Here is a 23,031-nt window from a genome sequence, read left to right as displayed (position 1 = left end):
ACATACTGTGTAGTATGGCTAACATGCTAAATACTAGCAAGTACACAACCAGTTCAAACTTCCCACTTTTAACTACAAAAGATCAAATAGGGCGAGCTAAGGGCCAGAGGTTAACATGGTAACATGATGATGGAATGCGTTTGTATACTTAACTGCCATTAAAGGTGCACTAGTTATTATATTAGCAGTATTTAATAATGCTTTAACAGTCTTAATAATAGTGTTTTAAAAGTCCATAAGCTATCCAATCATTGAATATTGTGTAAACAATGAGTTATAAAGGGGAATTGAAAGAAGAAGAATTTTAAATGGATAATGGGGAAGCAATAAGCATGCTAGCAAGAAGTTGTTTGTGATAGAGTGGGGCCTAGCCAGTTGCAAATCTGAGTATGAGACCACATGAACCCTATAGGCTTTTATTATTTGAGGCAGCTACACTGAAGTCTGAAGTGAAGATCCTGTACTATTATGCCAAACCTTAGCCTCACCCCAGCGCAAACTGAACCCCAAATGATTCTCTCAGAACTCAGCATTTGAAGAGCAGTAGACATGGTAGAGCTGGGGTATGCTCCGGGGGGACTTCAAAATGAATTGGATATCTAGGTGTAGGGCTGGCACTTTCACAGTAAAGGGCATTCGGTGAGAGCAAAATATAAAACACATGGAGTAATTGGGTGAGAGCATGATTTTTGGCATTCGGTGAGAGCAAAATGTATATAATATAGGGTCATTGGGTGAGCGACAAACCATTTGGATCAAAATTAGTTGGGCGTTGGGTGAGAATATGACCTCTTTTAAAATAGAGTCCAGAAAAAGCCTCGAAATTGATTTTCTAGTTCTAAATGGCTTTGTTATTTCAAAAGAAGTTTTTATTTTTTATTTATTACACTTTATCACTGGTATATACAATAATTATAATATCCCATCAAAATATATTGCACATGAATATTCAAAAGTATGCATACAAAAAAAAGGAAGTATAGATAAAATTTTGCACCAGTGAAAGGCAAGGACTAACAGGTGCAAAGCACCTCTAGGACAGTCCCACCAAAGATCAAAACAATGAGGACACCCCTCCCAAAAAATTTGAAAAAAACCCCTACACAAGCCTACAACCAGAACACTAGCAACATGTAACCCATAAACAAAAGCAGTGAGGGCACACACCACTAAACGATTTGAATACTGTGTTGAATCCATCTGTTGATAAAATTGGTGGTAATACACCAAGCCCTATGTGTGCTAATATTATTAATGATTTTCTTGTTGAAAATGAGTTTATTGATATATGGCGTGTTAAACATGGTCCTAATGAAGTACGATATACTTGGAAACAAAATAAGCCATATATATGCAGTACTCTTGATTATTGGTTTATACCATCTACCATGGATGTTGCAACAAAATCTGTTGATATATTAACAGTAGCAAGAACTGATCATTTAGCAGTTCATATGTGTCTTTCTTTTGATAATGTCATAAGAGGTAATAGTTACTGGAAATTCAACAATGAGTTACTAAAAAATGATGATTACTCTGAGAATTTACTAACTATGATTGATGAATGTCTAAATACTTATGGTGAATTTTTATCTTGTGCTGACCTCTGGTCTTTATGTAAAAATAAAATTCTTTCTTTCAGTATCGAATTTGCATCTAGGTGTAACCGGTATAAGAAAAACAGAATTTCTGAAATTGAGTGTAAACTTCAAGAAGCCTATGTTAACACTGTAAAAAATCCCAGTGACGACAACTTTAAATGTGTTTATAACAAATTGAAACTTGAGTATGAGGTTTGTACTGAGCACTATATGAAAGGTTTACAAATTAGATCTAAGACAAAATGGATCGAAGAAGGTGAAAAATCATCTAAATACTTTCTTAACCTCGAAAAAAGTAACATTAATCGCAAGTCAATCACTATCCTGAGCGATGACAATGGTAACAATATAACTGCTCAAGATAAAATCCTTGATGAAGAAATCAAGTACTTTTCTTCTTTGTATAAAGGTCAGAATAACATCTCTGAGACAGATTTGGATGAGTTCTTCAATAGTGTTGACATTCCAAAGTTAACAGAGGATGAAAAGGTATTATGTAATGGAGAGTTAACAACATCCGAATGTAGTGATGCCATACGTGGGATGGCCCGGAACAAAAGCCCGGATATGATGGTATCACTGTTGAATTCTATAGTAAATACTGGCCAAAAGTAGGTCAATTGGTTGTTGATGCATATAATGAATCATACAATACTGATGGTTTAACTCCTGTCCAAAACCAGGGAATTATCTCTCTTCTTCACAAAGGCAAAGGATTGCCTCGTGATAGGCTCGATAATTGGCGTCCAATTACACTTCTTAACATCGATTACAAGATTGTAACAAAGTCTCTTGCTGCTCGATTGCAAAAAGTGCTTAAGGGACTGGTCAACAATGATCAAAATGGATTTGTAAAAGGTCGTAGTATTCATAATAACATTCGTTTAATCGAAGATGTTTTACGTTATGTTGATGATAATGACATTCCTGGTATTATGTTATGTGTTGATTATAAAAAAGCGTTAACACAATTGAACGTGAATTTATCTTGTATGCTTTAAGAAAGTTCAATTTCGATGAATCATTTATAAAATGGATTTCTGTCATTTTTAAAAACACATCAAATTGTATCATAAACAATGGGCATATCTCTAAATTCTTTGAAGTCGAACGCGGTGTAAGACAGGGATGCCCGATTGCATCATTGCTCTTTGTTCTAAGTGTGGAACTGTTATCATGTAAAATTCGCCAATCCAAATCTATTAAAGGTATAAAACTTCCTATAGAAGGATATGGTCGCAACGAAGTCAAAATTTCAGCCTTTGCTGATGATACAACAATTTTTGTCAATTCTGCTGAGGCACTCCAAAATACTCTAGTCATTCTTGATAAGTTTGCGCTTCTATCTGGTCTCTGTTTGAATTACAATAAATGTGACGCCATCTGGATTGGTTCTCTCAAAAACAACGATTTTAAAATTGGTAATGTTAATTGGAAGCTTTCTCCAGATAATACTATTAAAATCCTTGGTATTACCTTTAGCCCAAACGTTCCTCTTGAAAAACACACCACTAAATAATCGTCCCATTGAAATACACGGGAAAATACAAGAAAGTAAGTTTGTTTTTCTACCCCATGTAACAACATTTTTAATATTTTGATCAAACCAATGTCTTAAATAAAGATTAAACTTTTATTTAAATTTAATTTTTTGGGACAAGTTAAGACAAACTTGAGAGATACGACCTCCTGAACAGCGCCATCCCGAATTTCAGCCGACACGCTCGCCTCCTTACCAGTTCCGCCATGATATTGTTCCGAGGGCCTATTACCCATGCGCATTCGATTCAGAAAATTTTCTGAACAGATATGTAATGTTGAGCTCCTATTCTATCTTTTTTCTCAATACAACCGAGAGCCACTCAAATTTGGTTCCCTCGGGGCGCCGATATATTTCGCATAGGTGCTATTTTTTACGAACTATGAAGGGTTACACCAAATGCGGAAGGATTTAGTGTAGTGCACCCTTATAAGAAAAAATATTTTTGATATTCTTTATTTTAGGAATCAGCGGTCAACATCCTAAAAAAGTGTAATTGCTTTTTATCGCTAGTCACTCCAAAGTTATAAAACAGGGCTCCAAACAAGCTCGGACTGAGTGAAAATATGATACTTTTCGCAATTTTCAGCATTCAAGGGCCAGAGCAACATTTTGACCATGTTAAACTGTATTCATAATCCCATTAACATCAGGAAAGTGACTTTGTTTACAAAAATATATGTACAATCACAAATTTAACTAGATCTGGTTACAGATCTGGACCTAGCCGGGGCCGGAAATGCCAGTCTTAACTTAAAGCTTGACATTTGACCGGCTATTATGGACATCTCACACCATTAATGGTGCATCACTGTAGCATGTAGGGCTTTATCCGTCTTCCATAGGCTGAGATACAGCTACTTTTCCGTAATTTTAAACATTTTTTGCAAATTTGACGTTTGACCTCCTTAATGTCCTTTGATTCCAATATAAAAAAAAACCTCATATACACCGAGAAAATGCATTGTTACAGTTTAAATTAAAAAAATCTACTATGCGTAGTTATGGAGATAAAAATTCTTAAAGTTATTTAGCTTAAAACCGGAAATGACGTCTAAATGACCTTTGACCAAAAAAATAAAAATATCGTGCATACATCGGGTATCACTAATACATATCTGAAATTAATGTCACTCTGGTCTGGTTATGTTTTGAGATATAAAAAATGAACATATTTGATGATTTTTGGTTTTTGACCAGAAGCGACCCCTTAATGACCTTTGACCCCAAAACTGTAGACACCCCAAAGACCCTGGTTGGTAGCAATGCATGTGTGCTAATGACAACACTCTGCTGTGTAATTTGTAAAGACAGTGATTTTTGAATATTTTTAGCTTTCAGACCGGAAATGACCCCTTAATGACCTTTGACCCAAATTCTGTGAATAATTTATAGGCACTGGATATAGCCGATGCATATGTGCAAGTGACGTCATTATATGATGTAATATGTAGGAGAAGAAGCATTTTGAAGATATTTGGTTTTATACCGAAATGACCCTTAATGACCTTTGACCCCAAATTTGTGAATATCCTATAGACACTGGATATAGCCGATGCATATGTGCAAGTGACGTCATTGTAGGATGTAACATGTAAGAGAAGAAGCATTTTGAAATTTGTTGCCAGAAGAAAGAAGCAGAAGAAGAAAGAAGAAAGATCCGATAGCATCACAAGACCTAGCCGGTGTCCCGGCTAGGTAACTAGTGGCAAATGGTGGTCATAGACCACAAACCTAGCTGGGGCATGTTGGTGTTTTGGAGGTATCTGACCCCTGCAAAATGTTCCAAAAATGTTCCCCTGGGCATGAGGTTTGTTGTCACCGAGTTTGAGTCCCATATACTCCTTACAGATGCCTAGAAAATTACATTAATAAGATTTGACCCAGATAACCTTTGACCTGACCTCTGCACAGCGTTCCCAAAGTGTTCCCCAGGTCAGTAAGTTTGTTGTCACAGAGTTTGAACCATACCCCTTACAGATGTCCAGAAAATGCATTTCAAAATTTGACCTCTGCTTGACCTATGACCTGACCCCCTGCAAACTGTTCCCTGTTCATGAGATTTGTTGTCACTGAGTTTGAGCCCCATACTCCTTACAGATGTCCAGAAAATGAAATTATAAGATTTGACCCTAGATAACCTTTGACCTGACCCCTGCAAAATGTTCTAAAATGTTCCCCTGGTCATTAAGTTTGTTGTCAATGAGTTTGAACCCGCACCCCTACAGATGTCCCAAAATGCATTTCTAAAATTTGACCTCTGCATGACCTTTGACCTGACCCCTGCAAAATGTTCCATTGGTCGTGATATTTGTTGTCAGTGAGTTTGAACCCCATACCCCTTACAGATGTCCAGATAATATAATTGTAAGATTTTACCCCTTAATGACCTTTGACCCCAATTCTGTGTGTAAGGTATGGACACTGGGCAAAGCCGATGCACATGTGTAAGTGACGTCATTGTGCTATGTAATATGTGGCAGAAGAAGCATTTTGAAGATATTTGGTTATATACCGAAAATGCCCTTTAATGACCTTTGATCCCAATTCTGTTTGCACCATATGGGCACTGGATATAGGCGATACATATGTGCAAGTTACGTAATTGTAGGGTGTAACATGTAGGAGGAGAAGCATTTTGAAGTTTGTTGCCAGAAGAAGAAGAAGAAGAAAGAAAGAAGAATCGGATAGCAAAACAGTACCTAGCTCGGGGGGTTGAAAACCCCCCAGCTAGGTAACATGACCGAAAAGCGACATGTGATCATTTCACCCCCCCCCCCCCACTCTTAGATTAAGGACGTGTCAATAGGCATATGCCTTAAGTTTTGGGGGGGTGTTATGGGTAGATAGAACGGTAATTTGACACTCTAAAATGTTAAATTTCCAAGTTGCGTGTATTATTTTTGCAAGATCTAAAATTAAGAAACCCCATCATTAGAATTAATTGATAAATTTCTCTCTTGGGAATTGATCATTTGGTCATGAGATAAAAATGCCATTATTTTGTCATCATTAGGCCATAATATAGTATGCTTTGACTTTAAATGTCTATTGAGACCCAATTAAAGGTTCAGTGATTATTTTCAAAACGGTTATAATTGAGTTTTGATCTTATAATTACATTTTTCATCAAAATAATTCCAAAGATATTTCATTTTTTCAGCACCGAGACAACCAAAAGTGACCACTTCTGTGATATTGGGGCCAAAATAGCTCAATTTCAAGCACGGTCTTAAATTGTCAATTCGACGGGAACTTGCGTTTTGAAGCTAATTTCTCGTGCGTTTAAGAATGAAATCGCGTATTTGTAGACGAAAATAGAAAAACAGACTTTTTTTCTTTGCAAAGACATCAGTTTCAGTCAAAAATCTCAACTTTTGGCACTTAAAATCAGGTATTAATCATGTCCATAGCCTATAAAAATGAGTCTTCGAAGGGCACACACCACTAAATAATCGTCCCATTGAAATACACGGGAAAATACAAGAAAGTAAGTTTGTTTTTCTACCCCATGTAACAACATTTTTAATATTTTGATCAAACCAATGTCTTAAATAAAGATTAAACTTTTATTTAAATTTAATTTTTTGGGACAAGTTAAGACAAACTTGAGAGATACGAACTCCTGAACAGCGCCATCCCGAATTTCAGCCGACACGCCGCCTCCTTACCAGTTCCGCCATGATATTGTTCCGAGGGCCTATTACCCATGCGCATTCGATTCAGAAAATGTTCTGAACAGATATGTAATGTTGAGCTCCTATTCTATCTTTTTTATCAAAACAACCAAGAGTCACTCAAATTTGGTTCCCTCGGGACGCCGATATATTTCGCATAGGTGGCCCATTCCATGTCAACTCCAGGGATGTGCACCGCAGCACCTCTTCAATTTTTTTCTTTTCTGTTTGATGGTAGATATTGATGAGAAAGTAAAATCCCGAAAATTTGAGCTTCATACTCCATTTCGTTTTCCCGTGGCATCAATTTGAAATTTAGAGGTGTCAAGCGTAAAAAGTAACCATTTACTGTTGGAGGTCCATAAATGTATAAAGGAAACCATTTACAACTGTGAAAAGTATGTATCCTGGGGTACTTATTTGTGTAATTCAAATCTGGCATCAGAAAACTTGTAACTTCTTTACTTTAAAAGATATAGGGCCCTCAAAATGCAACCGTCCATCAGGACCAACTTTGGGGGTCAAATTTTATTGTCCATCCATAGCGAAAGTTTAACGATACAGGTCCATAAATGTATACCATTTAAATCTTTGAAAATCAGTGTATAACTCTATGGAGAATGCAAACCTTACTGATGTGTTGAAGCCATCGAGTCCCAAAGCCAATATCTCTCAGAAATGTTGTCCAAGGACATATCTTCAACATACCTGAAGTTGATGGTGGGGCAAAATGTCTGACATTGGTTTTCAGGGGGGTCAAAACTTACAAAACATGTACAATTGGGGTTTTGCATGGGTAATATCTCAGCTAAAAGTATTCTAATAGGCTCAATATTGGATAAGAGTAATGTCCTACCAAAGGGCTCTGACTGGCAAAAAAATGGACAATAAAATTGTTTTTACTTTTGAGTTTTGACCCCCCAAAGTTGGTCCCCGATGGACGAAGTTGCATTTTGAGGGCCCTATATCTTTTAAAGTAAAGGAGTTACAAGTTTTCTGATGCCAGATTTAAATTCTACACAAATAAGTACCCCAGAATACATACTTTTCAAAGTTGTAAATGGTTCCCTTTATACATTTATGGACCTTCAACGTTGTCTTTCGCTTGCACACATTTTTACGCTGACCCCCTAAATTTCAAATTGATGCCACAGGAAAACGAAATGGAGTATGAAGCTAAAATTTTCAGGATTTTACTTTCTCATCAATATCTACCACCACACAGAAATAGAAAAAAATTGAAGAGGTGCTGCGGTGCACATCCCTGGAGTTGACATGGAATGGGTCAGGTGCTATTTTTTACCGGAACTATGAAGGGTTACACCAAATGCGGAAGGATTTAGTGTAGTGCACCCGTGATATATGACCATGAACACCCGTTGCTGTTCAAATGTTAATATATAAGGGCTGTGCAATAATTATGAGCCCTGGGGAGGGTAAAATTGGGGGGGCAAGAATATTTGGTAAGTTTAAAGGGGGGAGGGCAAGGAATATTTGGTAAGCCGAGAAGGGGGGGCAAGCGATTTTTGGCACACATTCTTGGGGCGCCTTTTAAATAAAACGCTTTAAAAAGGAAAACCGTACAGAAACGCTTAAATATGCAAATTTTCCTGCTCGCTGTGCTCGCAACATGTATATAGACAATTTAAAGTTTGCAAATTGGGATCCCCAAAATTTGGCATATGTGCAAGGAGGGGCAAAGATTTGGAGGGGGGGGGCAAGCGATTTTTGGCGAGCAGTTTGGGGCTCATAATTATTGCACAGCCCCGAAGGGTCTTTGGGTGACCATACCCCACCCCCAGGGGGTATGCTGGACATGTTGCAGTTAATTTCATTTCCTGGCATTTATCATATTCCTCTGAAGCTATTAATTTGGCAAACATAGCAACTCCACATGTAGTGCACTGCTAATTAACCCTGCTCCTGAACCCAGTGCTATATCATTCGAGTCTGCACTCGGACTCACTTTTTTTTGTCGAACTCACAGACTCAGCTCGGACTCTGACTCTGAAAAAGCCAAGTCCAGTAAAAATTAAATATATGTCAAATGTGAAATAATTACCTCAAAATTATTTCAATTAAATTTTATCAAGAAATGTTCAACTTCACTAACTCATTATCCTAATTAATTGGGGCTGTTCATATCCCACATCCATTCAGATTCATCTGTCACTTAATGCAGAACATGTGGAATTCAGGTAGCTCATTCCAGGGAAATTTTGGGATTTGGAGGGAAATTAACATCTCCATACAATACATTTTAATATTGTGGAAAAGTTTGCTGCATTTTTAGTGAAAGTTGGTTTTAGGCTACCAGGAAATAAACATTTTGTAGCCCTAATGATTAGAAGTTCAATTTAATAACAAAGATCCTTATTTTTAGGATCTTATAATAATTCTCTGCCTAAAATGCAAACTTTATGAACTCTTTAAATCATTAAACTCAGTGATGGGTAAGATTGCATGCTCATCTCATCTCATTGATGGTGAATTATACATGTAAACATGAAACATTAAAAACACATTCAGTACATGTACATTACATGAACAAGCGCACTCGGGTGGCAAAAACTTCTCATCTCACATGACGAGTGCACAGCTGAGAGTGCATTCAGAGATTGCAAAATTTACGATTACAGTGAAAATTAACTTATAATAAAAAAAATAAGAAATTGATAATATTCAAAAATAATTTTTACATGTAGGGCCTAATTAGCTGCAATTCTATATTCAGTTTTCATTGGCTTAGGAAGATTTTTAACATGGGGGGGTGAAAATTGAAAACATTTTGGTGGGCCACATTGGAGGGTGTTAGAGTGGGTTCGCCCTGGGAGTCAGTCACAAATAACAGTAATAGAAGGGTCAATGCTCTGTGTGGTTAAATGTAGATCATGAAGCTGAAGTCTCTACTAGTACTACTGTTCTGTGAGAGGCACACGCCTACCCCCATTGGGAGTTTCATCATTAGGTCAGCCATATATGCCACAGCACAGACCTGGAATCATGGCCACTACATGTAGCAACTAGCTTGTAAATTGTTACTATTATAGGCCTATAGATAACATAATAATGAGATCGAATTGCCTTTTCAAGGAAAGATTTTATGTTGGAAATTTTCATGCCATATAAAAATGGGATAGAGAAAGGTCCCCTTCTAATTTTTATTGTTCTAAATCGAAAAATCTGGATTTGTTTTGGCTAATTTCTACAATTCAATCCAAATTGTTCCAAACTATTCCGATAACTCTATCTTGTCCCGACTAATTCTGATAACTCCGGATTGTTCCAACTAATTCCTATAACTCCGCATTGTTCCGACTAACTCCATTAAGTCCGGATTGTTCCGATAACTCCGGATTATTCCGCTAATTCCGGATTATTCCAACTAATTCCGATAACTACGGATTGTTCCGACAAATTCTGATAACTCCGGATTGTTCCGACTAATTCTGGTAACTCCGGATTGTTCCGACTAATTCCAATATCTCCGGATTGTTCCGACTAATTTCGATAACTCCGGATTGTTCCGATTAATTTTGATAACTCCAAATTGTTCCGACTAATTTCAACTAACTGCGGATTGTTCCAAATAATATCGCTAACTCCAATATCGGACTCCGAAATCGGAATTAATACCCTGTCGTGGGGCCTCCCATTGTAATCCATCAAAGCATGTAGGAGAAATCAACAAAAGAAGCAAAGGTTTAACATTTTTCTTCCAAAAAGGTTAACATTTTCTGCAAAGACACACACACATATATACAACAGAGCTCATTTTATCATGTATATAGTCCTTTTTTACTAACTTTATTTGGCGGGGACACAAAATTTGTTTATGGGGGACACAAACTTTGTTTACGGCGACACAAACTTTGTTTGGCAGGGACAATTAGGCATCCTCACAGAAAGAACAGCTGGATTTAAAGACACTTAGCATCATAGGCTTAGCCAGCGACCAGCCCACCCATGTTTTGAACGGCCAACCGCAAACTTGGACGGCCCGATAAACGCCAAAGCCACAACCATTCTCAAGTCACAGGAAGATATTTTGAAATCAAATCGGCATACAAAATCATAGTTAGAAACCCTGGGATCACTGCTTTCTACAGAAAAACCTGTCATGGAAAGCAGAGAAATGGAAATCACAAATAAATTTTGTTTGACTGAAATAATCAAACAAAATACAACTCCTCAAAGTCAACAAATGATGTTTTACGTATAAATCCTTTTTAAAACCCTTACTGTACTGGGCTATTCAGGCTGAAATACATACACCCCCTGGAAGACATGACCTTAATCTGCCATACAGGGGGCGCAGATTTCATATGTAGTCCCCCATTCAGGTATCCCCATTTAAAACTCACACTCCCTCTGTGGACGATGAAGGCCATGTTTCCCATAGGGGCGGGGGTGTATGTGATTCAACAGGAATAGTCTATTGCAAGATGTAGCAGAACACTTCGAAAAGTTTAAATATTTACATCAATACATTTTTTAATACTCTTGACCTGTGTTGCACACAGAATACATTCAATGTAAACATACACATACTTTTTTTAAACATTTTTTATTTGTTTTAAGCAAACATTTGATAAGTTTTCGCAGAAACTAAAACAGCGATGTGCGTCATAGACTTCCTGTGTTTTAGAGTAAGAGGATGGATGCAGAGAAAATTAAACAAACTAACTCTTATCTTTTTTTTGTATAAATCTTTTACAACATATACAACTTTAGCATATCTTTATTGTTGAGTTGGATGACATCAGTGACAGTGACATATTGACAGTGACATAACAGGGAACAGGCAATTCGTCTTTAAAATGCTAGTATTCTAGCGGTTACAACATTTTCACTATAAGCGTCAGCTGTCTCAACTGTGTGTGCGCTCCGTGCATGTGTTTTCGATCAAAACAAAGAAAGCAATACCAGCCTAGCCTACGCATTACTGGCTAATCCAGTTGAAATCCATACACCCCATGTGGAAGACATGACCTTACCCATACAGGTAACCCTATTTGAAATTCACACTCCCTGTGTGGAAGATTAAGGTCATGTCTTCCATAGGGGGTGTATGGATTTCAACTGGAAGAGCCCACTGGACAGATGAGGGCTCTAAACCAATAAATGACACAAGAGATGATTCTTCTTGTTGAGTTTGCAGAAAGGGTCGGTTCCGACATTACATAAACTTGATTGGTGCGCTTTTGCAGCATGCGTAGTACAAGTTTAGCGGAAAGTTACGTGGATTCTGGTGGGGACGAATCACTTGTCACAGCAACTGATCAAAGCTACTTACTTCTCATTGAGAAAATGTATCACCACATATTGTTTGATGACAACAGATTAGATTTGCTGTTGTCACTAATGCACTCATGATTCACAATGCAATGTTCCCCACCCCCCCACACTTGTAAGACGTGTGAACCAGGGATATATGTGTGTAGCTATCCAACAGCCCTTTATGCTGTTGCATTGCATGCGTGGCTTTAATCCCCATTTTGCTGGAAAAAACCATGCATATGTATCCCCTGTTAAATAGTATGAATCAGATGTGCACATATCGACCGATTCTGTACTATGCAATAGGAGATCTCACCCCCATCTCCTATGTCCAACTAAACTCCTCAACAAAAGTTTGGAAAGTTTTTTCAAGCATCTGTATCTCAAATTATTTGTGACATATTCATATCGTGTTGCATATCAATGAATAGCTACAATACTCCCCTTTACAATGACACCCCATTTGAAACAATAACATTTTTCACGGCTGAGTACACGCCTTGTGAATGTAGTGGGGCCTCAAAATGAATTTACCAAATTGTTCCACGATATGAATATGTCACAAATAATTGGAGATACAGATGCATGAAAAAAACTTTCCAAACTTTTGTTGAGGAGTTTATAATAAATTCATTTTACCTTGACAGTTGCGGGGAGTCGTTTAGAACGTTCCAATGAGTCAAATAGGGACCAAACTTATGCTGGAGGGAACACGATAATGCAATTGATTTTTCAGAAAGAAAATCTTGTTTATCGTATAAGGCCTACTATACACAATTAACTAATGAACTAATTTTTTCACTGATGTAGGCCTAGGCGATGGACCGTTCAGTGTCTTTGGACCCAGAATCTGGAACAATCTTCCTTCATCCATTAGGTCATCTCCCACAGTTACTACTTTCAAATGTAGCCTGAAAACCCATCTTTTTAACCATTGCTGATTTTATGTTGTTTCTTTTGCATATTTTTGTTTTCTTGTAGTCTTTAGTAGTAGGGTAAATTTTCTGTAAAGTGCAATGATTATTTCTTTGAAATTGCGCTATATAAATGCCGTTGTATGTATGTATGTATGTATGCATTTTAAATTATAGATAACGTGTTCCCATGTTGAAAGTAGATGATCTACTTATACCAGCTAAAAGAGAACTCGAGTATGGACACAGTATAGATGATTGAAGCAAGACAATGATTTCATTTACTATTATATATCTCATACCTAATCATGAACATAAAACAATATTGCAAAGGCCATCAGGGTTGTAGCTACGCTGGGTGGTGGTGGGCGGCCCCGCCCGGCACTTTTAATTTCCACCCAGCACTCAAGTTAATTTTGAGCCCAAATACCCGGCACTCCAGTCTGAAATGTTTCAAAATCAATGAACAATCAGTATAAAAATGAGCAATTCTTATCAAAATTTCAATTTTTTTACCATTTCATATAAATTTTACCTGGCACTAAAATTGACCTAGCTATAACCCTGAAGGCCTTAAATATACGCACTTGTGCACAAGGAGACAAATATGATAAAATCATAGACCCTGATCTATGATAAAGTTAATCTGTTCTTTTCATTCTCAAGCGTTAACCTCACATTTCACATGCATGCTGTCTGTCTCAATGCTTTCTCGGATCATATAGTAATTTAAATCGTGAAACTATTAACGCGGCTGTGTACTCAAGACATTGTTTCTTTCGTGAAATTGAGCTTTTTTTGAAATGTATTTACTTTGTTATGTTTTTATAAATACAAGGAAAGAAGTCCAGATTTGTTAACTCCAACTGCTCTATTTTATGGATTTTATTTCACTATTTCACTCGTTTCCGCAATTTTAAAGGAAAGAAAATCTTTGTTGTACCATCGGGTATACGCTGCGCAACAACGCATCGCGTTTTGTAGACGCGCAATTTGTTAACGCACAGATACGCTTACGCATACGCAACGCTTAGCTGCATGCGCCGCGCATCTTATGGAAGCACCGCGAAGCACTGATTTCATAAAACCTAGCGGTCAAATGGCTCCGCTTTAGCTGATAAAATGTGAATTTTTTTCAAGTTCTTTCCCCGATTTAAACATCAAGATATGAATAGATTTCGCCCAAACTTCTCAAGGGGCTGTGGATTTACCGATGTTCACGCAATGTAAGGTAGAAAAACGAGAACTGCCGCATTCTCCTGTGAGCTTCGATCAAAGTGCAAAATATGACCACTTTAAACTTCAACGGCCTTTATTTCAATGTTCATTTTCTCGGTAAAATGACGATTTAGGTACACGATAACTCAATAAATACAGCATCTATAGGTAAGCAAATATGATCATCGTAAAAAGCATGATCGACTCAAGAAACGGTTTTCTCATTTTTTAATATTTTGGTCTATTTCCGATTTTGGGCATCATTTTGTGCAAATATGCGTTTTGAATTTTAAAAAATTCATTTTGATGCCTTATATGGTCAATATCTCAAAAAATAAGGCCAATATCAAACAAATAAAAAACCGTTTTGGAATGGAGCCTCAAGATTGAGCTAAAAACAAAATAAAATATTTTGGAAAGAGTGTTTTTTGTTATGATGTACCTAACAAATATTGGCAAAAACTCCCTTTTGTGATTTTCTTCAAAATTGTTGTTTTTACCCCAAATCTGTATTTATATTAAGATTTATTGATGTCTTGCCTTCATAAAAATGTATACTTTTATATGTTTTATGCTTGAATAATTACAAAGTTATTGCACTTTTACTACATGCATGTCTGAGAGTACACAGCCACCTTAACGATCTGTCAGTCAGCCTAGATATTGAATAAAATTGAATCCCATCACATCAATTGAAAGCTGCATGTACACCTTTTTTTGAAATACTGCTTAGCAGCGACTTAAGATGTGTGTACTATAATGCCTTCCAAGGGGTTGTATAGCCCCATTTGCAAAGTAAGTAAACCGAGATATTCCCGTTTGCAGAGGTATTCCCGATTTATCGGATAGGAACATAAAATATCCCTGTTTTACACCTTTCACAAAGACACCTACCTACAAACACATACAGTATTGGTCCGAGTATAGTCCCACCCGCTTTTTTATGTGAAATTTTTTTCACAATTGGGGGTGGGATTATACTGATTTAAAAAAAAAAAAAAAAAAAATTTCAAGATATTTTGTATTTTTAATATGAAAATTGATACTTTGTTTTCATGTCATACTCTATTAATGATTTCAAAATGCATTCAAATTCAATGCATTTTGAAATCATTAATAGAGTATGACATGAATACAAATTATCAATTTTCATATTAAAAAAATACAAAATATCTTGAAATTTTTTTTTTTTTTTTTTTTTTTTTTTTTTTTTTTTTTTTTTTTTTTTTTCTAGGTCTAGGTCCAGGGACACTCCAAAACCGAAAAAAAAACTAAAAAAAAAAAAAAAAAAAAAAAAAAAAATTTTTTTTTTTTTAATTCTGAAATTTTTCAAAAATGGGGGTGGGATTATACTCGAGCATGGGACTATACTCGGACGAATACGGTAATTACAATGAAGCAGAGCTGAATAATTTATAGAAGTATAAATGTGACACAATGAAGTACGAATACACCCCTCCACACACGTGTGTATAAAAATAGGCAACTGTGGACAGTGATACAGCACTTGGTATTTTTCACAATCCAAATGCGGACACACACCTTGGACCGTTTCATTTTTAATACAGTTTTAAAATAATGAAATTTATACTATTTTTAAAAATCTACATGTAATTACATCATCCACGAACTGCACGGTTCTGTATCTCCATTGTTACTGCACACAGATTTCTGATTTGTTGTGTCCCTGACTGCTGGTGTTATCAAAAAACACACGCTATGCCTTATGTGTTTGTCGACATAACCCCTCATATGAGGATGAACTACATGTATCAATATAATAAAAGTCTGAATGACGTCAGCTGTTATGATGATTGAAATGTCTGAACGCAGCGAAAAATAAGATGCCTTATGGTTAGTTTTTTCCTTTTTCGAGCAGAGAAAAATCCAGCATATATCCTTGTTTTTAAACACCATAAATACAGGCAGGGTGCTCCCTGCCATTCAAAAAAAATGGAAAATGTATTCAAAAAGTATTCAAAAAGAAGGGAAAATGTTAATTCATAATTTATATAGAATAATACTTTGATCTATTCCTTATACAAAAAATTATTCCCTAGAATGGTACACTCTGCACACTGACTAATGGTTCAGAGGGAAGACAGATTTGGGAACTGTCAGCAAGAAAAACCTAGTAAGTTTTCTTCAAATTGGTTTTGACAAAAGAAAAACTCTCATAATTCATTAATTACCAAACCTGATGAATTTGTTTCGAGATTTGGGACTGTCAAACAAAACACTTCTAGGCTCTATATTTTTGATAAAGCTGAAAAGTCGGCCTTACAGTGTTAAATTCGGATTTCTTTTAGAATACCCTACCACTGTAGATTTTCAATGGGGGTCATTTATGAACGACCCATACACATATACTGTGAATGTAAAAAATGGTAGGGTATTCTAAAAGATAGCCTTAAATTCTTCTGTAGATAATTTGCAGCCTGTCTTAAATCCTGTTGTAACTTCTTTTTTTATGTGTTTTTTTTTCTCCTTCTTTTCAAAACATAAAATTCTTCCTCAAAGGGCTAACATTATTCCCTCCCCATTGGGGGCAAGTAACAGAAGAATAGATACCCCTGCCACTTAGATATACATTTTTGCTTCTAGAATCCAAATCGTTGTTAGGCTAGCTCACATCACACACTATAGGTGGCGCTATTCATCCATAGGGAAGTGGAATGTGCATGTACGGTCCAAAAATGGCTTTATTGTGGGGCTCAATGGAGAAAATCACTAAAAATTAATTTTGACAACCAAAACCTAAGTGATGTTGACTTATGTTGGTACTGGCATGATACTGGATTCATAAACTATCACATAGTGCAATCCATGTTCCACCAAGTAGACGCTCGATTTAGCTCAAAAGCAATTTGTGTGTAAATCAAGACCATCCAAAACAGCTTTCTTACAGTAAAGAATAGGAGGTCATCTGGGGTCACATACAGTAGTGTGCATTGTACATGTGCCTGCTGTCACAATTTCACACACAAAATTTTGGGCAATTTGATGACACTATTTTTGTCTGTAACTTCAAAAGTATATGCACTAGAAACATGATGATGACCCCTTATTGTTTAGGTAATTTAATTCTCTTTCAAATGAAAGAACTTTCAGCTAAAAATATTGAACTTCAAAATTTTATGAACATCCCTATCGTTGTAGCAATTTAACTCTACTGGAATAACAATGTCTGGGTGATAGGGCTCAATGTGAGGTAGAAAACACAATGTGATACAATAGGACCATAATCTGATCATGCACCTCTAACACCATCAGTAGTAACTTACTTAGATCCAGTTTATCCGATGTTTTCACCATATTGTCTTGATTAGTCAGTGGCAGTTTGGTTTCTGGCTCGTTACGTAACGTTAGCGATAGATCTCGCAGCAGGAAAAACACACGTATAGCCTACACACATACGAAGGAAGCAGAAAATAGTTTTTGTTTAGACAAACAATCTGGTAGATAATGAAGACAAAACCTCGGCCAGGCACAAGTGACATGGTGAAGGGGGTTGCCATAGCTGGTTGGGGCAATTTTACAGGTCAGGGAAGTGTAGCCACTAGCCAACAATCAGGCGTATTACTCTGATCGAAACCGACTGTAACAAGGTCTTTTATCATGGGTCATCTGCCCTGCCTTTTCCAGATGAGCCACTGGAAGAGTTTTACTTTTTTTAAATTTTATTTTTTTTGTCCTGCAGAGATTTGAACCCGGGACCTCTCGCACCAAAGGCACGCTGCTCCCTTTTCAGTGCAAGTACAAAATGAATTACAGTCTTTCAAAATGTATACAGACCATGTTATTGTCAAGTGTGATGTTAATGAATTGCAGGAACATTCCTGCTATTCCAGCTGAAATCCATACACCCCCTACCGAAGACATATCTTTAATCTCCCACACAGGGAGTGAGAATTTCTAATGAGTTATCTGAATGAGTGACTCTATTTAAAACCTACACCCTCTTGTGTAGGAGATTAATATAAGGTCATGTCTTCCATTGGGGTGTATGGATTTTAACTGGAATAGCACATTTACTTTACATATGTGACCCCTCGGCACAACTGAGCCCTGAAGTCGCCAATCATCATTTTTGAGATATTCAACCAAAATATTCTGCTTGAAATTAGCTTTAAAATAATGTATATCATGTCTATAGTACTTGACATTTAAGAAGTGAAAAATCAATAAAACAGTCAATAAATTCTTTGTTTCCTATTGTTTATTGTTAAGTTCGATGGAGCATATCTCAATAGTGGCACTGGCGACATCCGAGCTCAGTTGTGCCGAGGGGTCACATATATGTGGATACAATTTGAAATCCAATATTACTTAGTAAAATATTTTGTCGCATATAACATAGTGACACCATTATTTGATGTAAAATATTCTTAAAATGGTGGGCTAAAAACAATACCATTATTCTCTATGGCCTATGTATTACCCTTTTCCGACCGTCCCAGATTTTGAAAATTGGCCAAAACGTCTATATAAGTTTTCAACAGTGAATTGTGGTTCAGCAAACAAATAATCGGACCGATCCTCCCATTTCCCAGAGGAGCCAACAGGGCAATGGACAATTCCAGTTGAAATCCATACACCCCCTATGGAAGATATTTATCCTCCCATATAGGGAGTGTGAATTTCAAGTGGAGTTACCTAAATGGGTGATTCCATTTTAAAATCTATACACCCTGAGTGGGAGGTTAAAGTTATGTCTTCCATAGGGGCTGCATGCATTTCAATTGGAAAAGCCTAACAGGATTTTTTTCTTAAAAGGGCATTTCGTGACCCACAGCATCATCCCCCCACTTTTCTTAAAAGAAGTTGAGATTTTCACATCACTGGAAACCTCTGGCAACATAATGTTTGTGTACAAAAAAATTCCTGCAGGTTAATTCGTTTAGCAAAAATATCGCCAAATTTGAATTACATTCTGGGTACACCAGAACAAAATTACAACACATTGGCTATGGAGCAGTGTAATACACATAATCTTGCATAACTCGCAAACGCAAAATCGGAATCAACTGAAATTTGGAGAATAAGCTTTTTTCGTGGGTATCTACTGAAAAATGTCATAAAAAGAGGCTCCTAGGATCACAAAATACACATTTAAATGTCTAATCATGCAACAATAGGCTGCATTATTGTTTGACTTGACTTACTCTTCTAGTGCGTTCCAGCTGACCTGAAGGTAACCGTTTGATGAAATCAATCCCAGTTAGCGGTGTACCAGTAGGTGGTAACAGAATGGATTCGTCCATCATCAGGTATTCAACATTCAATGGCTTGGCCTACGAGAGAAATCATTTAAAGAAGTAGAATGAAGCTTTGTAAGCATTCATAACACTATGGAACAGTAATCACATGGGATTGAATATGATGGGAGAAACCTACACTAAACACTGGTTCTAAACACCGCCACCCCCTACCAGCAGCCTACAAAAAGTTATTTGGGTCAAGTGGATTTGGTTTATCGCATAGATCGTGTGTCACGAGTAGCGGTACATCATCCAGTACTACCCCAACACCAGTCCTGAAGAAGTGATGCTCGGATGAGCCATGCAAAATTTCACTTGTAAGTTGAAATTTATGCTACTTGTGTGAATAAGATTTAAATTGTGACACGATCTGGTCCCTGGGGGCCGAAGGCGGCAAATTTTAAACTAAGATAAAGGCAAAAATATGGAGTAAAAAACAATAATACATAAGAAAATAGACATCAAAAACTTCATAAGTTTAGAACCAAGTATGTTAGACCTTTGGTGTTTTCAGTATATGATAACCTAATGTTATTGTAAGGTAATTATTATAGTAACTCAGTTTTCAAAAGTGCCTCCTTTGGCCCCCATGGAGCAGATCATATCACAATTTGTCTACATTATGGTTCTTTTCTTTTAACCCCATGGGCACTACAGTCTGTCCACTTAGAAGTACAAACCAAATCTGTGGCATCGGGGTCGATGCTTTATGTCACATCGCGAGCGCCGCGACGCCAGTAAAGAGCGTGGTGTACAAATCGCAAGCAGCAGTTGGCGCGCCAAAAAAGCATTGCGCTGAAATAATTATTCTCATACCTCCCGTTTCCAAGGTCTATTTACTTTGTACTTCAATGTGGACAGACTATACTGCCATTCTTACAATGCCCCTGATTGGTTAATTACATGATATAATTATCTGAGTAACCAATCAAAATAGAGCTTTAGATCTCTCAGCAATTATAAGCTTAATCCCCTACAGCCCTATAGACTTTTCTCACCATATCTCTGATTGGCTAAAATTTTTTATAACCCTCTTTGATGTGTATTTGACCCAATATTCCCTTGTACTTATCGATGGTCAACTGTAACATTCTTGGCAGGAATGAGACTCTTTTTTGTGCACTAAATCAAATAAATTGATATCATTCTCACCAACTTGCAAGACATATTAATTTTTACAAGAAAATTTAACAAAAATTTATTTTTTGATTTTTTCTAAAATTTGCCCTCTTGGTTCTTACCGTCATACTTTGGTACTCATCATCAAACATGTCTAGGAACAGCTCGTCTTCCCGGTAGCAATGCCGTAGTAACAGCATACTCTCTTCCTTGGCACCCTGAATAACAAACAAGCAAACTAAGTACATGAAATATAAGTCCATGACAAAAACACCATACATTTGTTGTCTGCATCACATACTAAAATGTGACATGATCAAGGGGAATGAGTCACATGTCGACCCTGGTCCAAAATGGGTCTTACATACGCTTTCTAAAGAGGACATTTAGAGCTTTCAGAAACTGAAAACCCCATGTTGATACGACTTTTCGTTATGAAGTTATGTCAATTTATCAATCGCTGAGAACAATATAAAACAAAAGAACATGAACACTTTCTGTGCCAATATCTCAAAATCAATATTAGCGACATGCATCTCATTTGTGTCACAAATAGTAATGATAATAATGATAATGATAATACCAGTAACCACTTGGGTATAAGCCCCCGATGGCAGATTTCACTTCAAAATGGGGGTGGGCTTATAACCGGGGAGGGGCTAGTACTTGAATTTAGAAATAAGAAAAATCATCCCCATTTGTATATGCCCAATGTACCAGTAATTTCTATCATCTATATCAATTTCTTAAGATTCTAAGTGTGGAATGTTAATTATCAACTGACATTGTTTTTATATTTGTTCTTAAATGTGAGAGAAAAGCATTAATTTGATTTAAGAACTTGGCCAAAATTTAGTACTGGGCTTATAACCGAGTGCACCCTTGTTCCCAGAATGTTTATAATTTTAATAATAAAGGACACTTTGTTGTGCACCGATATCCATCAAAAAAAATGCTCATGGTGCATTGACACAACACTGAAAAAGAATCAAACTGATTGAAATGAAATGTATTAAAATAAAATTAAGGGTACAATTCACAAACATAAAACAAATCTTAAATCTACAAGCAAAAAAAACATGTTACAAATTTGATTTCATTAAATTACATTTGAAAGTAGGCAATGATGGAGAAATGTTGATGATGAAGTCTGTTAGTTCCAAAGATGATGAGAAATGTGTAGGCTTTTTTGCCAATTTTCCCCATTTACATCAACCCCCTCCCCCCTCCTCTTGAGAGTTGCTTCCCCCATAACCCCTTTGGAAAAATCCGCCTTTGCCACTGTCTTGCACCAATATATAGCGGTCCCAAAATGTGGATTCTCCTCCTGCATATCTGTAGGTAACCATTAGGCAATTCCAGTTGAAATCCATACACCTATAATGGAAGACATGTCCTTAACACAAGGAGTGTGAATTTCAAATGGGGCTACCTGAATGGGTGGCTCCATTTGAAATCTACACCCCCTGTGTGAGAGATTAAGATCATGTCTTCCATAAGGGGTGTATGGACTTCAACTGGAATAGGCTACTTCATTAGACTAATTGTTTTGATTAACTTATTTTGTCAGAAACCTAATAATGGTCACAAGACCCAACCAACTAAGGATTATGTGTATACAATTACTGTTATTTTATATACAATCTTGTGTCGTTAAACTGATTGCATATATTAAATATCCAAAGGCTGATATGCTTGATTTATAGGTTTATTATATACAATGATAAACTGAATCTAAAGTTCATAAGCAAGGTTCATTTAAAAAATAAAACAATCCTGTTAGCCTTGTTACTGTTAGGTCTAAAAATAAATTGTTGTATTACGTAACAAGCTGAACAAAACTAGTGTAGGTAGGTAGGTATGGATTTTTTTTTTTTTTTTTTTTAAATATTTTTTAAAAGCTCATTCAAACATGCACTTTTCCATCACATATATGTGTTCATAGAGGTGCTGGAACATTCATCACAGACACTTTGAGTATCATTAATCACCAATCACTGATCCTTCATAACACATTAAAATGACTACCTCTGCATTCTATGAGCATTGGCACAGAAAATGTGTGCTGCTATATTGATATTTGCATTGTGTTGTGTTGTTTCACCACTGTAGTGGGAATTTTTCAGGGAAAGTCTATTTTCAGGGTAGGTTATGTTATGCCAATACAAAAATTTATTGTTCTTAGGCCTTACTGAAAAAACCCTAAAATTCATAAATTTTGTCAGTTGATTATAGATGATACATTATACAAACAATATAAATAAAACAGTTTTTTCCTGACCAACAGGCATTTGGTCCGACCCTCCAATATACCAAAAGACCTATTCTTCAGACCATGATATATACTAGTAGGCTGCCCCCAACCCTGCTGTTTTACCAGCGATTATCGAGTAATTAATTCATTTTCTGAAATATTAAACC

At 36.6% G+C, this 23,031-nt stretch overlaps 1 protein-coding gene across 1 annotated transcript in view; it reads right to left on the bottom strand.

Moving 5' to 3' along the window:
* Window positions 1–23,031, bottom strand: part of LOC140165006 (protein CLEC16A-like) — a gene marked incomplete at its 3' end in the record, with an annotated part of 351,590 nt that overhangs the window by 280,192 nt on the left and 48,367 nt on the right. The window contains 3 exon segments of the mRNA XM_072188415.1: window positions 17,515–17,635; window positions 19,396–19,524; window positions 20,733–20,828. Coding sequence (XP_072044516.1) covers window positions 17,515–17,635; window positions 19,396–19,524; window positions 20,733–20,828 — 346 coding nt within the window.

Source organism: Amphiura filiformis, chromosome 11 (genome assembly GCF_039555335.1).
Source record: "Amphiura filiformis chromosome 11, Afil_fr2py, whole genome shotgun sequence".
NCBI lineage: Eukaryota > Metazoa > Echinodermata > Ophiuroidea > Amphilepidida > Amphiuridae > Amphiura > Amphiura filiformis.
The sequence above is the reverse complement of the archived record's forward strand: the minus strand, read 5'-3'. Positions and strand labels throughout refer to the sequence as shown.